The sequence below is a fragment of the Phyllobates terribilis genome, unplaced genomic scaffold (genome assembly GCF_046119375.1).
Source record: "Phyllobates terribilis strain yellow unplaced genomic scaffold, ASM4611937v1 Scaffold_2__4_contigs__length_985480577, whole genome shotgun sequence".
NCBI classification, from domain to species: domain Eukaryota; kingdom Metazoa; phylum Chordata; class Amphibia; order Anura; family Dendrobatidae; genus Phyllobates; species Phyllobates terribilis.
In genome coordinates, this window is record NW_027362762.1 from 380,793,711 (window position 1) to 380,810,047 (window position 16,337).

Below are 16,337 nucleotides of genomic sequence, written 5' to 3' on the forward strand. Positions count from 1 at the left end.
TTTTGTGCTTCACTCATGTTTTTGAACACACTGCTATTATTTTGAACACTACTGTATATAGAAGCATAGGCAAATTTGTGAACAAAGATCAGCTAATATTTCATATTACTGAAAAGTTAGCTCTTAGAATTAATGTCACTGGTGGGCTCTTGGCACCCAAGTCCAGCACTGCATACTCCCCTTAGCTGCGTATCACCTCCAACCATATCTTCTTCATCAGCTCACTCACTGGGGATCAAACTCTAGAGGATGAAAGTCCTTTTGTAGCTCGGCATCTCCCCTGTGTAATGGTTGTGATATTTCTATACCTGTGGGTGACTGCAGAGTGAGGACAGGGTGCAGTTCTCATCAAAATAAAGGTCAGAGCTAACAGGATCCGCCAACTATACAACCTATTGTTCAAAAGGAGGGATATTACGGTAACAAGAGGGCACTCACTAAGACTGGAAGAGAAAAGGTTTCAGCACCAGCATAGGAAGGGGTTCTTTACGGTAAGAGCAGTGAGAATATGGAATTCACTGAGTGAGGAGACGGTAATGTCGGATTCACTACACCAGTTCAAGCGGGGACTGGATGCATTTCTAGATACCAGGCAGATTTCAGCATATACTTAAAAATAGAATAAAATAGTAAGTTGATACAGGGATTTATTCTGACTGCTGGTTTCAGAGTCGGGAGGGAATTTTTCCTCAGGTGAAGATTGGCCAAATCATTTGGGGTTTTTGCCCTCCTCTGGATCAACTTTAGCAATTACAGAACTAACAGGTCGAACTTGATGGACGCAAGTCTTTATTCGGCTTTACAAACTATGTTACTATGTTACTATTACTTATGCAAATAACATACACCCGGCAATAAAGAAACTAAATCAAAAATATTATAAAGACAAGTTCAATCATTATCAGGGAGTAGATTAACACATGAGTTCAGTATCAGACTACACCTACAGGAGGTCTGAAGCCTGTTACCTTGCTGGTGCATGCTCTGGGAAGCACATTTCAGGCATACCTTTAATTATAGAAGTATTACTGTTCCTCTATGGAAACTTTTCTTCCATTTCTAGGCTGTTCAAATATAAAAATGTTGAGAATGTCATTATTAATTAGAATACTATATATCTTGTTTTGTTGAATGCTACAGTCTAAAACAAATACTTGTAGAAGGTCAAAAATTGTAGCAAAAAATTTATGGCTTTTTATCAAAACTTCACCCAAATTACATTGTGGAAATTTCCTCATAGGCAAAGAACAGAAAGGGAAAAGAAATACCTAACATTTGTGAAAGATAAGCTGACAATGATCCCTTTAAGGTTAAATTTCTCTGTCAAATTATTTTGATGTACAATACAAAGTTATATTGTGGTACCGTGTTAGCCAGAAAAATCGATGTAAGTACTTTTATGCCCAAAAATGACAAAAGTATTCTCGGAGTGATACCTTTATTGGCTAACCAGAAAAAAATATATATATGCAAGCTTTCAGAGCACAAAGGCTCCTTCAGGCTATATTACAAATGAATGAATATATTCATTTGTAATTCAGCCTGAAGAAGGAGCCTCTGTGCTCTGAAAGCTTGCATATATATATTTTTTTCTGGTTAGCCAATAAAGGTATCACTCCGAGAATACTTTTGTCATTTTTGGGCATAAAAGTATATACATCTGTGGCACTGCACAATAGCAGGAATTACTTCATTGTCCTGGTACTGGAGAATCCACTGAGCGACCCATTGGGGGCTGGATGTAAATAACGTACGGAGTTGGAATAGTACAGCTATGTATATTGTTTAGTGGCCCTCTTCATTATACTGCACCTTATCTCCTATTTAAGTAAATCAGGGGTGGGGAATCTCCAGCTGTAAACATTGATGTCCTTTTCTCAGGCCTCAAGGCGGAGATTGCAGTGCTCGTGTCAGGGGCCAGCAAAATGCAGGCCCTGGCCCTTTAATTGCTCCTGACACTGCGAGCATGCACATGTAGTATTCACTACTAAATGCTGCGGCACGTGCAATGAAGGATTACGTCCTGATGTGTGCCAGCATCAGAACGTTTTTATGGGCAGAGGCAGCGTGCTCTACACTCCGGTCCCACTGACGACAATGACAACAGCAGTGGCACACCCTCCTGTGATTTATACGTCCCAGAGTCTGGAGGCATATACATCACAGGAGGGGCTGGGGCATATACATCACAGGAGGGTTGGGGCACATACATCACAGAAGAATCTGGGACATATATATCGCAGGAGGGGCTGAGACACATACATCGCAGGAGACAATGGCACATATACATCACAGGAGGGGATAGGCCTTATACATCACAGGAGAGCCTAGGGTATATACATTACAGGAGAAACTGGGACCCCTCCTGTGATATACAGTATATGTCTCAGCCCCTCCTGTGATGTGTATGCCTCCAGCGTTTCCTGTGATGTATATGGTCCCAGCGTCTGCTGTTATGTATATGCACCAGCGTCTCCAGTGATGTACATGCCCCCAGCGTCTCCAGTGATGTACATGCCCCCAGTGTCTCCTGTGATTTATATGCCCCAGCGTCTCCTGTGATGTATATGCATTCGGCATCTCTTGTGCTGTATATATGCCCCTGTATCTCCAGTGATGTATATGCCCCAGCATCTCCAGTGATGTATATGCCCCCAGTGTCTCTTGTGATGTATATGCCCCAGCATCTCCTGGGATATATATATTCCCCCAGCATCTCCAGTGATGTATATGCCCCTAGTGTCTCCTGTGATATATATGCCCCAGCATCTCCTGGGATATATATGTAGCACCCTGAGGATTCGGCTGCTACAGGGGTATTGCACCTCAACCCAGAGGTGTGATATTCCACTCCCGGGTAAGGAAGGAGTGTGGAACTGAGCTCAGATAGACTGCATGCACTACATACATCCCATTTCAGAGGAGCAGGCCGACGGTACTCCCACTTAGAAATGTGCAGGTACAACCGAGCCTGTTCCTGGCTGGAGTGGGAGGGGGGTGGTACATCCCATGTAGTGTAGGGGCAGATAGGGGGAGCAGTCTGGGTAGTGATAGGAGCTCATTGGGTGCTGGTCACCTGAGCTCACACATAGAGGGATATATAAGGAGGGCACCAACTTAGATCAGGGTCAGACGCTGAGAACAAGTCAGTTGGAGAGGAGAGAGAAGGAAACAGCAGCCCTGGAGAGAGAGAGAGTGGAGCAGAGAAAGACCCAGAGGGGGAAGACTGAAGGGACCCAAGAACCCAAATTAGAGCACCGGGTGAGGAGTCAGCAAGAGGGTACCGGAACCCAAGCTGGTGGGGGCAAAGACATTCCCCAGCCAGAGACCGGAGACCGTGGGCAGTGTCTGTCACGGTCACCCACCACATTCACCCCGAAGGCACACCACGTGGAGGGTCAGGGAACCCAAGGCCAAGGGTGTCCCAAAAGAAGGCCCGAGGGAGCTGGACCTAGGTGAATCACTGGTGGGGACGGCTGAAGAAAGGACAGAGGGAGAGCTCAGGGCCACGCTCTGGACTTGTTTGGGGGTTGGCCGGATCCAGGACCTGGTGGACGCAGCACGGCTCGGGTGGTCACTAGCAGCTGGAGTGACTAGTACAACATCTGCAGTAAGTAAACACCCTTAACTGCACAACCCGAGTCTGTCTTCATTGCCGGCTGCATCGCACCACCACAACCCCCATCCTCTGCGCCTGTCCCCTCTGAGGCTATACCCCTCCCGTTGGGGGTTATCCCACCAAGCTGCGCACCCACCATCAGCCTCAGCGGACCCTGCAGCAGCGGCGGCCACAGTGACCGCATCACAACGGGTGGCGTAGTCGACACAAAAGAACTTTAGTAACATCTGTAAAGCTGCCACATAACACTGAGCTTGACGCCCTGGGCACGGGACCGGGTCACAGCCGCTCGGAGACTACAACCCCCCCATCTGATCCGGTGCCGGGTATTCCCCTCAAAAAGGAATATGTCCCAGGGGGCGCGTCAACTTTGGCGTAGTCGGCAGGATTACGTGCCCGCAACACCCGGGTACTGCGTGCCTGAAGAAAAGTGCAAGTTTACCTCAGAAAGAAGTCTCCCGCCGGTTCCGGAGGGTCCACGCCATCGGACTCCATCACCAGTCGTTTCCCGCCGATTGTCCGCCATTTCCAGCTTGTTCCCGCCATCTGCAGAGTTTCCCGCCACTGGGCGACGCTTCCCGCCAAAACCGCAGATTTCCCGCCTTGGAAGAGCAGCGGACGCCATTATGGGCGTGCCAAAGGAGAGCAAGAGGCCACCTCCCATCGTGGGCCAGGACAGAAAATGGCGCCAAAAGTGGAAACCGCCCCCACCAACAGAGACTGTGATGCTGGAGGTGTCTGTCAGCGTGAAAGAACTCCCCCTGGAGCTGACAGTCACCGAGTTGCCCCGGGACCGCCCTCTAAGTGGGAGGAGACGAAAGAGAAGAGAAAAGATGGGTGTCGCTTGGAGCAGTCTGGAGCGAGCGCACCCGGAGGCAAGAGGTCTAACAAGGAGTAGCGGAGAAGCTCACCCGGAGATGGAGAGAAAGCAGAACAGCACCGGCCCGCTGGCCAGGAGTCTGCTAGAGACCGAGGAAAGAGAGCAGAGCAGCACCGACCCGATGGTCAGGAGCCTGCTAGAGTCCACAACCCCGCTAGGTCTAGCGGAGATCCTAGCGCAGCTCCCCCGAGACCGGGAGTGTGCACAAACTGCCCTGGAGGGCCTCGCAAGGAGGATGGCCCGGGTACAGCGCGAGATACTGGCGGAGTGGGGCCGGGAGATGACCCAGCAAGCAAAGACCAGTCAACGGAGCACGCTACCCTGGAAGAGGAAGCAGACCGCCTCTGAGGATGGTGCGGGAGGACCCAAGGCCGGAGACGGCGCCGAGGAGGGAGCCGAACGCATGGAGGCAGGTAAAGGGGACGCCTATACCCCAAGCCGTGACACCGCTTACCTGCCCCAGCTCCCCGTCGCAGAGCCCGAAAGTCCCCCTGCTGTGCCCGTAGCCGCCATGTCACCGCTATGGACTAGGCCCCGACCGGAAGCCGCCGCAGCGACCCCTGTGACGTCACGCGCCTCGACCCGGAGCGTGACAAAGCAGGAATTACCACCAGCCTGGTCGCAAGGCCTAGTACCCCCGGGCGCCGCATCGCCAACAGCGCCCCCTACCTCCGCGGAGCCTCCGGCCTGGCCGCAAGGCCAGGTAGCCCAGGGCGCCGCCGTCCTAACGGTGCCCTTCACCTTCCAGGTGCCCCAGGCCTGGCCGCAAGGCCTGGGCAACCCGGGCGCCACCACCACCGCGCCCGCGCCCGCAATACCTAGGGTGCCACACCTGGGGGAGGACCTCTTCGGCCAGCTCACATGGCCGGACGGGCGGCCCTTCATCTGGCCCGAAGGGTACCCTGAGCTGGAGCGGCAGCAAAGACTAGGGCCCTTGTGTGAGCCCCTAATCCCGGCTCCGAAGCCCGTGGCTCGGGTCTCGCCTCCTCTAGCAGAAGCCCAATTCGTGTGGGACCCCACGGGAGAAGATTTGATGGGGTTCACCGGAGAAACTCGGGCAGCCGCAGCTGAACGTACAGAGTGTTGCCGTCAACAGCTAGCAGAGTTTAAGAGAGAACGGGAGGAGAGGCGGGTCAGAGAACAACAGGCCCAAATCCAGAGCGCGGAGCAGAAGAGCCGGACTAGGAGGAACCCCCGTGCAGCGCATTGTCCCCGCACCATCGGGACAGTGATAAAGTTCAACCCGCAGCATGGGTGGGGCTTTATTCGGGACCGTAACAACCGCGGTGACGTTTTTGTGACCCGCAGAGACGTCGAGTCCCACCTGCCGGAAGGTCACAAAGGCCGTGACCTCTACGTCGGAGACGAAGTCACTTTCACCCGGCACAAGTGTGCCAAAGGACCTTACGCCCTCCACGTACACCGCTTGACGGAGGAGGAGTTGCGGTACGGGGAGGAGGAGCCAGAGGACCCGGACGGGTCTGAAGAAACATCATATCAAGAAAGAGCAGGAGGAAGACGCCGTTGAGTGCGGCAGAGCAGGAGTTGTAAATAGTTACCCAATCGGGGTATATAGAAACTGAAACTGATGCTGCTAAAATAGTCCCCGTTGGGACCAGTGAACTGTTTTACCCGTTAACCCCTTCATCCTACAGGCTGAGGACTGTGAGCAGCCATTCCCTTCCCTCTACCTGGCCGAGGACTGAGAGCGGCCAACTTTCAACTTTCCCTGTATATAGTTGCGCGTCCTAAAGCGCCCCCTACCGGTTTTATAGAAAACCAGTATTTTCTAAGAGACTGTCGCACTTTTCCCGGACACACGTTGCACAGTGTCCGGAGGAGGAACCAGAGACAAGAGAAGTCTACGAGAATGTTTATATAAAAAGTTTTATATATATATAATGTTTATATGTTTTATATGTTCATATAAAAATTTTGTATGTTTTGGTGTTTTATGTCTTACAGCCCGAGGATGTGCTGTGATTTACCAGGGGGGAATGTAGCACCCTGAGGATTCGGCTGCTACAGGGGTATTGCACCTCAACCCAGAGGTGTGATATTCCACTCCCGGGTAAGGAAGGAGTGTGGAACTGAGCTCAGATAGACTGCATGCACTACATACATCCCATTTCAGAGGAGCAGGCCGACGGTACTCCCACTTAGAAATGTGCAGGTACAACCGAGCCTGTTCCTGGCTGGAGTGGGAGGGGGGTGGTACATCCCATGTAGTGTAGGGGCAGATAGGGGGAGCAGTCTGGGTAGTGATAGGAGCTCATTGGGTGCTGGTCACCTGAGCTCACACATAGAGGGATATATAAGGAGGGCACCAACTTAGATCAGGGTCAGACGCTGAGAACAAGTCAGTTGGAGAGGAGAGAGAAGGAAACAGCAGCCCTGGAGAGAGAGAGAGTGGAGCAGAGAAAGACCCAGAGGGGGAAGACTGAAGGGACCCAAGAACCCAAATTAGAGCACCGGGTGAGGAGTCAGCAAGAGGGTACCGGAACCCAAGCTGGTGGGGGCAAAGACATTCCCCAGCCAGAGACCGGAGACCGTGGGCAGTGTCTGTCACGGTCACCCACCACATTCACCCCGAAGGCACACCACGTGGAGGGTCAGGGAACCCAAGGCCAAGGGTGTCCCAAAAGAAGGCCCGAGGGAGCTGGACCTAGGTGAATCACTGGTGGGGACGGCTGAAGAAAGGACAGAGGGAGAGCTCAGGGCCACGCTCTGGACTTGTTTGGGGGTTGGCCGGATCCAGGACCTGGTGGACGCAGCACGGCTCGGGTGGTCACTAGCAGCTGGAGTGACTAGTACAACATCTGCAGTAAGTAAACACCCTTAACTGCACAACCCGAGTCTGTCTTCATTGCCGGCTGCATCGCACCACCACAACCCCCATCCTCTGCGCCTGTCCCCTCTGAGGCTATACCCCTCCCGTTGGGGGTTATCCCACCAAGCTGCGCACCCACCATCAGCCTCAGCGGACCCTGCAGCAGCGGCGGCCACAGTGACCGCATCACAACGGGTGGCGTAGTCGACACAAAAGAACTTTAGTAACATCTGTAAAGCTGCCACATAACACTGAGCTTGACGCCCTGGGCACGGGACCGGGTCACAGCCGCTCGGAGACTACAACCCCCCCATCTGATCCGGTGCCGGGTATTCCCCTCAAAAAGGAATATGTCCCAGGGGGCGCGTCATATATATGCCCCCAGTGTCTCCTGTGATGTATATGCCCCCAGCATCTAATATGCTGTATATGCCCCCAGCATCTCATGTGCTGTATATATGCCCCAGCGTCTCCTGTGATGTATATGCCCCAGCCACAGTGTCTCCTATTTAATGCATATGCTGCAGCATCAGTGTCTCCTATGTGATGTATATACAGTAGTCTGTGTCTCCTATGTGATGTTTATAGAGCAGTCTTGGTGTCTCCTATGTGATGTATATACTGCAGACCCTGAACTGCTTGAGTTCCATAAATGTTACATGAGCCGTGATGAATTTCCCAATGTGAGGAGACATGCAGTGTAATATAAACCTGTGTTCAAAATTTACTACTGCGAGTTCTTTTCAGAATTCATCGCAAAGAATTGACTGGTACCCCGGAACAAGGCTGAGTGAGCCGAAACAAGCGTAAGGTATGTGACGCCCTCTAGCCCCCATCAGGTAATTTGTCATTTTGGTGGTTAACTTTATGGTGTGGGAATGATACAATATCTATATGGCACACACCATATCACCAAACGTTAGATAGGTGACTAGTTAGTAATACGTTATATCTATAAACTGGTGAATCACCTCTTTGTAGGACGTGAGTAACCAAATTGCTGATGTGGGTTATGGTGCCACCTGGTGGTTTTCCATTTTTTAAAGTGTTGTGTTTTTTAATTTGTTTAATTTTCATACTAAAGATTAGTTTAATATACGTAAAAAAAAACTCTGTCTCCTTTACATTTTAAATTTTGGTTTGTTCTGATGTACACTGCTCTCTTATATAAGAGAATAGCAACATCATCCATACAACCTAACATAACACGTCTCACCAAAGAGAAGCTGTGCCAGCCGTCACATTAGAGGTGAGTTAATTACTGTAAATGTTTGACCAAATATAGTGGAATAAATTTCAAGTTTATAATTTTGTATGGCCCCCAAGTGATGGTATAAATACCCTAATGGCCCCTAGCAGAAAAAAGGTTCCCCACCCATAAAGTAAATGGAGCAGATAACAGCTGATCTGTTGTTACAGACCTCCACCAATCTTATATTGATAACATAGGATAGGTTGTCAATAAATTGTCAATAAATTAGTACTGGACAAGCTCATTAAGTGGACATTCCAAAAAGAAATCTATATCTAAAAATGAGAGAATGTATAACTGCAAATTATTTTCCAAAATCTAACATTGTAATATTTAAGTGAAAGACAAATCGCTTTAAATATTTGCCCTTTATTTTATTTAACTTGATTATATTATGTCCATTTTTGCTGTAAACATGTCATTTGTGTTGATCAATTACATACAGTAACAGAAGACTTCTGGCTGTTTATACAATTGGAAGAAGACCACATGCATTACCTAATGAAGGCACTCAGCAGTCATTTTCTGAAGGGATTAACCATGCAACACTTTAATAAAAAGCACAGGCAGATAATTGTCATAAACAGAATGTTTTATTGAATTTAATTCAGAACATATAATTACTTACCCTAAAAAGGAAAAAAGGTCTTCCCATGGTACCAGAGCTATCCTGTAAAATATATTATAGTATATAGCGCTCATTTACAGTATATAATATATATGCTCAGTATAAATGAGTACCCACCCCCTTTAGAAAAAGTAAGATTTTAATATCTCACTGAACACAAGAAAAATGTCCAAAATTTGGACAAGATTGAGTTTTTTAAATATTTTTTAACCCATAGCATGAAAGTAAGTAAGGTAAATAATATAACTTTCTTTACAAAGTCTTCAGTTTCACTCAAATTAGATGATGCAAAAATGAATACACCCCACATCAAAAACGACTACAGCTAGTATTTTGCATGACTTAAATGATTTAAAGGATAGTACTAAGTCTCTAGGCATGGAATGAACAAGTTGTCGACACATTGCAACATAAAACGTTTTACCATTGTTCTGATCTCTTTTAGTGCCTGGATGCTGGATGGAGAGTGATGCTCAACTTGTCTCTTCAGAATACTCCATAGGTGATCAATTGGTTTCAGATCAGGAGACATACTTGCCCACTTAATCACTTTCACATTATTCTTCTTTAGAAATGCAACAAATGTGCATTTTGGACCATAATCATTTTAGTAAAGTTCACATCTACCAAGGGCAAGGTGTGATGGCAGTAACTTCTCTCTCAAAATAGAGCAGTACATCTGTGAATTTATGATACCATCAATAAAATGTAGCTCCCCGACACCAACAGCACTCATGCAGTCCCACTTAAGGACACTGCCACCACCATGTTTCACTGCAGGCACCATGCATTCGTTTTTCCAACATGACAATGATCCAAAACACACATTTCTGAAGAAGAACAGGTTGAAACTGTTTTATTGGGCTACTCCTCTCAAAATTTTAAATGTGTTTGCTGAGGCTGGCCTTTGATAATTGTCATTATTTGGACTTATCTCCTCCGGAGGTCTACAAGATTCTTCAGCCTTTCTGGACTGACCACAACTTGTGGGTCTCAAAGGTCTTTCATGATTCCTTGCCTTCACCAATTACTACCAGTAGTTCCTAAATAGCATCTCTTCTTACGGCTCTCACTCAGAAAGAGTGCACACTTATGGATCCTGCCATATTCTGCAATACAAGTCTTCAGTCTCCTCGAGTATTGTTTCTCTAGTCCTGCACTGTCCAGACAAGACACCAATAAGTCATTCTTTCTTGAAGTGTGTACCTCAACCAAAGTTGTAGGAGTCATTCTCACAAACTTCTCAAAAATCCAGAAATTTTCCATGAAGTTTCCTTCCAAGAAATTAAATTTATCACCAGTAGAGTGAAATTATTTCACTGGAGACCGAAAACTTCTTTCCATTAAATTAGTCTTGGAGGAATAGTGACATCTTCTTGATGCACGTAAGTTTCTAGTTACTATTTATACTGATCATAAGAACCTGGAATATGTTCAATCCACATACAGATTGAATCCTCGTTAAGCCCATTGGTCTCTATTCTTGTTCTAGTTGGACTTTGTTCTCACCCTCCAGGAGGAAAAAACGTAGGGCTGACACCCTCTCCTAATCTTTTGCTCTGTTTGATAATACTGAAGAGACTGCCTCTCATTTTACTGAACCTGAATGTATTCTTACCTTTCTCCACTTTACCTAATACTCTTTTGGAAAGGATGATTCCCTCGTCTCTAAAGCAGTACCCCAGAAGGTCTTCTGTTATCTTAAGCCCATTCTTCATTCTTCTCCGGTAATCCTGGATTTAACAACTGTGTTGTTATAGGGCACACCTGGTGAGGTGGATCTTCTAATCCCAGGTCCTGGTGAGCACACGGATCCTGAGCGTTGATGCAGCAGCAGAAATGCACGTATGGAGCAAGGAATTGAAGCACTGGAGGCCACAGTCCAAGACAATGCAGGCAGCAGCAGACCAGGAGCAGGTTGTGGTGCATAAAAAAGCAAACAGAACCAAGAGTCTTAATTCCAAGACAGAAGTGTGTTTCTTGGTTTGCCTTATATAGGCCTAGGCAGATGATCACATGGGAGAACGCCCATGGACCACTAGTAAATTCCGGCATGGAGCACAGCAGAGGGCAGCAGCCATAGGGGAAGGTGATGAAGACCTGCTGAGCCAAGACAGATGCGTAACATGGGTCAAGTTATTTTCAGATAAATTTTCCACTTCTATGGTCGTCCTGTATGTAATATTTCTGATAGAGGGGTGCAGTTTGTTTCAATATTCTGGAGAGCACTTTGCAAAATTCTCAAGATTTCCTAAGACTTTTACTCTAACTACAATCTTAAAGTAATCAGCAGAGAGGATCAGTCAGTCTATGACAAACTATATTTCAATACTCTCCAATGTCATCAGAAAAATTGGTTGGATTTGTTTCCTTGGGCCGAATTTGCTCACAATAATTCTGTTTAAGTCTACTGGTAATTCATGCTTTTTCATAGTCTTAGGTCTTCATCTTTGTCTTACTTTGCCTATTGCTATTCAAAGTCAGATTTCTGTGGTGCATTTCTCCAGTCTGTTTATTGACGCAGCTAAAATAAAACTGAAGGGAGCTCAGATAAATACAGGCGTCCTACTCCTAACATCTTCCCTGGTGATAAAGATTGGCCTGCTACAAATGCTATGTATATAAAGACTGCCTGTAAAAAGCTGGCACCAAGATTAATCAGTCTGTCTTCCACTCGAAAAATTCCCACTAGTTTTCTTTTTTTTTTACTTCATCTGCAGGTTCTCAATAAATTTTCCTCGCAATCAAGTCTTCTTCTGCTTCTGCTTTTGATTTTAATGAGGATTATGAGATATTAGGATATGAAACTAAATGCTGAAGTGCAAGAAAGTTTGTGGAAGACTTCTTTACTAAGATGAATGTAAGATATGGTCCTGAAGAGAGATGTTGGATTCCTAGAAAATATGTAAATGCCTCTTGATCAGAAGGTTTCATGTCAACAATCTTCTCTCTTCTCTAGTGGACTCTTCTTGGAAGGGTCCTAAAAGAGGAATACTGTTAGTCACTGGTCCTAGATCCAGATGCAGACTCCCTCTGCTCCTTTGCGCTTAGGATTACTATGACAGCCCCGTGCGCACCTCTGATGTCACATTCCTAGATCTTTTTAGGCAGGGTCAGGCTGTGGAAAGCTGCCTGAGTATTCAGGTAGTTAAGAGTACTCACAGCTGCTATTCCACTGGGCTCTGTTACTAATTTTTTTCTGCTTATGCCATCCTATCTACTCATCTGTACTGTTCCACTGGCCTCACAATCTCAGCTTTCCTGTTCTGTTGGCCTCTTCTGTATTATTTCAAGGGTGCCTCCTCACAAACTCAGCTCTGCTGTGCCACTGGACTCTGCTTCGTTAAGTGAGCTTCCTAACAAATCTGGCTTTGTTGTTCCACGTGCTGTTTCGCAGATCCAGCAATTTTGATCCATGCTGCCACTCAGCATATCCAGCTTTGCTGCTCCTCCCTACATCACCGGGTCTTCTATCTGTGCTGCACATCCTGACCTGTGAGAATTCAACCAGGTGAGCCATAACACACTAGAACACAATAGTTGCCCGTCTGCTTCAGAATACAATATAAGCTTATCACACTCATCCACAAAGCTCTCCACAGTGCTGCCCTTCCTTATATCTCCTCCCTCAGGACTGTCTACCATATTACCCATGCTTTAGTTCTGCTAATGATTTAAGACTATAATCTGAACAGTTATAGTATACCTACATTTTTCTGATTAATTTACAGTGTCCACAGTTTTAAAGGGACACTGCCAGCACAAAATAACTGTTCAAACCAAGTGCAGGCACTCGGTGCATCATGGCGAGGACAATTAAGTGCACCTTCACACCTGCTTGTTTTCTATCTATCTCTGTCAGAGATGTCACTCAATGGGGTAGAGGGGGAGATAGAGGGAAAACAGAAAGGTGGGAAGGTGCACTTAAATTTTAGGCCACGCCATGATGCTCCGAGTGCCTGTACTTGGTTTGAACAGACATTCTGTGCTGACAGAGTTCTTTAAGCATGCCCTCACTAATAGCCTTACCAATCAAACTTTTCTTAGCTCTCCCTTCCTACAGCTTTACATGAATACTCTTATCTACTTTAAAGATGGCTGGATCATGAAATACAATCAATTTGTGTTGTCAATATGTAACTTTTAGAAAAAAAAAGACTTACCTTTTTCGTAAATTCTTCTGTGGTTATATGTGATTCCTGGAGAAGTAACCATAAATGGTGTCAGTTGCACTTTGCAGAGACTGCAGTCTGTTATAATTAGATTTATAGGTCAGGCAAAGCTTTCTTGGAAAAGGGTATGCAAATCAGCTCTTCTTCACAACGAAGAAAGCTAGCTTTCCAGTGCCCCCTATGAAAGGTAGCAACTAGTGTCGAGCGAGTAGGTTTCATTAACTATTTCGGTGAGCACGCTTGGGTGCTCGCCGAGTATTTTGGCGTACTCGGCTATTGTTTTACTGTCGCCGCGACTGCAAGTGTCACGGCTGTTAGACAGCTGTGACACATGCAGAAATTGCCTGTCTAACAATATTTTTCATTTTTGTGGTTTTGTTTTGTCTTACCGTTCTTCCAAAAACTATGCTTTTTTTCTCCATCAATATAGCTATATTAGGGCTTCTTTTTGTGGGATAATTTATAGTTTTCAATGACAACACTCATTTTATCACATCAGGTGCTGAAAAATGAAAAAAATGCAATTCCACAATTGCTTTTCAGGTTTTGTATTCATGGCATTCAATGTGCAGTAAAAATGACCTGGCAACATCAGTTTCCATATCAGTTTGATTATAGCAATACCAAACTTGTGTAATTTTTTTAGATTTTAACTGAAAAAAAAAATTCTGATATTTGTAAAAAAAAAGTTGTGTTGTTATTTCCTGAGACCTGTAACTGACTGCTGTGTGAGGGCTTATTTTTTCTGTGCCGAGCCGACATTTTTATTGATACCATTTTGGGGTGCATAGAATATAGTGATTGTTTTTTTTGTTTTTTTTTGGGTGGAGGGTGATGAGCTGAGTGAAATACCTAACATCTGGCATTTTGATCTTTTTCCTGGCATTAAATGTTTGTTTTAAATAATTTTATATGTTGAGATACCATCTTTTATGGATTTAGTGATACCAATCATGTTTATTATTCTTATTATTTTTTATGATTAAAACGATTTTATTTTTTATTTTTTTTAATTATCATTTAAAACTTTTTTTTTCACTTTATTTTTTTAGTCCTCCTAGGGGAAGTTAACCTGTGATTGCGTATACTATGTAATGCAAATCATGGTCTCTTTTGAAGCTCAACTTGTGCCTAAACTTCAGAAGAGTACCAAGATGGCGACGATGGGGGCCTTCAGAGGTCTCCTGGCTACCATGGTAACCATTCAGCACCCCACTATCACAACTCGAAGTGCCAATGAGAACAGCCAATCACACTATTTAAATGTCACTGTCAGTGATTGACCGTGGTATTTAAATAATAAAACAGTCGCTAACTTTGATTGCTACTCTTAGGCCACGTTTACACATTCAGTATTTGGTCAGTATTTTACCTCAGTATTTGTAAGCCAAAACCAGCAGTGGAACAGTATAATGGAAACACGTCACCACTTTAGCATTTTTCACCCACTCCTGGTTTTGGCTTACAAATACCGATGTAAACTGACCAAATACTGAACGTGTGAACGTGGCCTTACAAGCAGATGCTGGTTGTGTATTTCAGAGGGTATCTGCCTAGCCTGGTATGGGGTTCAGCTCCAGAGCTCGCTCCATACATGCCTAATTGGGACATACTTTTTTTTTTAAGTTCCCCCAGGGGACTTCAACCTGTGATGCTCATACTATGTAATGCAAATCATGGTCTCTTTGGAACCTCAACTTGTGACTGAGCCTCAGAAGAGTACCAAGATGGCGATGATGAGGGCCTTCAGCAGGCCCCTGGCTACCCTGGTACGGGCTTAGCACCAGAGCTCAACCCATACATGCACACCCTAATTGTGAAATACAGTTACATTAGAGTATGCAAAGGGGTTAATATGACTTAGATTAGGTAAACCAGAAATGGGGAAACAGTACACCTCTTGTAGGAGGGCGGCCGGCGGGCTGAGAAGACGCCAAGTCAACAGGGGTTAGTTGAGTTGAAGTTTTATGTTAAATACAGTGGGTACGGAAAGTATTCAGACCCCTTTCAATTTTTCACTCTTTGTTTCATTACAGCCATTTGGTAAATCCTAAAAAGTTCATTTTTTTCTCATTAAAGTACACTCTGCACCCCATCTTGACTGAAAAAAACAGAAATGTAGAAATTTTTGCAAATTTATTAAAAAAGAAAAACTAATATATCACATGGTGATAAGTATTCAGACCCTTTGCTCAGACACTCATATTTAAGTCACATGCTGTCCATTTCCTTGTGATCCTCCTTGAGATAGTTCTACTCCTTCATTGGAGTCCAGCTGTATTTAATTAAACTAATAGGATTTGATTTGGAAAGGCACACACCTGTGTATATAAGACCTCACAGCTCAAAGTGCACGTCAGACCAAATGAGAATCATGAGCTCAAAGGAACTGCCTAAGGAGCTCAGAGAAAAAATTGTGGCAAGGCACAGATCTGGCCAAGGTTATCAAATAATTTCTGCATTACTCAAAGTTCCTAAGAGCACAGTGGCCTCCATAATCCTTAAATGGAAGAAGTTTGGGACCACCAGAAGTCTTCCTAGACCTGGCCGTCCAGCCAAACTGAGCAATCGGAGAAGAGCCTTGTTGAGTGAGGTAAAGAAGAACCCCAAGATCACTGTGGCTGGGCTCCAGAGATGCAGTAGGGAGATGGGAGAAAGTTCCACAAAGTCAACTATCACTGCAGCCCTCCACCAGTCGGGCTTTTACGGCAGAGTGGCCCGACGGAAGCCTCTCCTCAGTGCAAGACATACGAAAGCCCGCATAGAGTTTGCTCAAAAACACATGAAGGACTCCCAGACTATGAGAAATAAGATTCTCTGGTCTGATTAGATGAAGATAGAACTTTTTGGTGATAATTCTAAGCGGTATATGTGGAGAAAACAGGCACTGCTCATCACCTTCCCAATACAATCCCAACAGTGAAACATGGTGGTGGCAGCATCATGCTATGGGGGT

The 16,337-nt window shown here is 45.7% G+C and overlaps 1 protein-coding gene across 2 annotated transcripts in view; it reads right to left on the reverse strand.

Moving 5' to 3' along the window:
* NMS (neuromedin S) overlaps positions 1 to 16,337 on the reverse strand; it is a 115,247-nt gene that overhangs the window by 10,644 nt on the left and 88,266 nt on the right. For both annotated transcript variants that reach the window (XM_073670503.1, XM_073670502.1), the window contains 3 exons: positions 13,373 to 13,408; positions 9,210 to 9,251; positions 1,009 to 1,064 (listed from right to left, as the gene is read on the reverse strand). In XM_073670503.1, coding sequence (XP_073526604.1) covers positions 1,026 to 1,064; positions 9,210 to 9,251; positions 13,373 to 13,408 — 117 coding nt within the window. In that variant the 3' untranslated portion in view covers positions 1,009 to 1,025. The remainder of the gene's footprint in view (positions 1 to 1,008; positions 1,065 to 9,209; positions 9,252 to 13,372; positions 13,409 to 16,337) is intronic.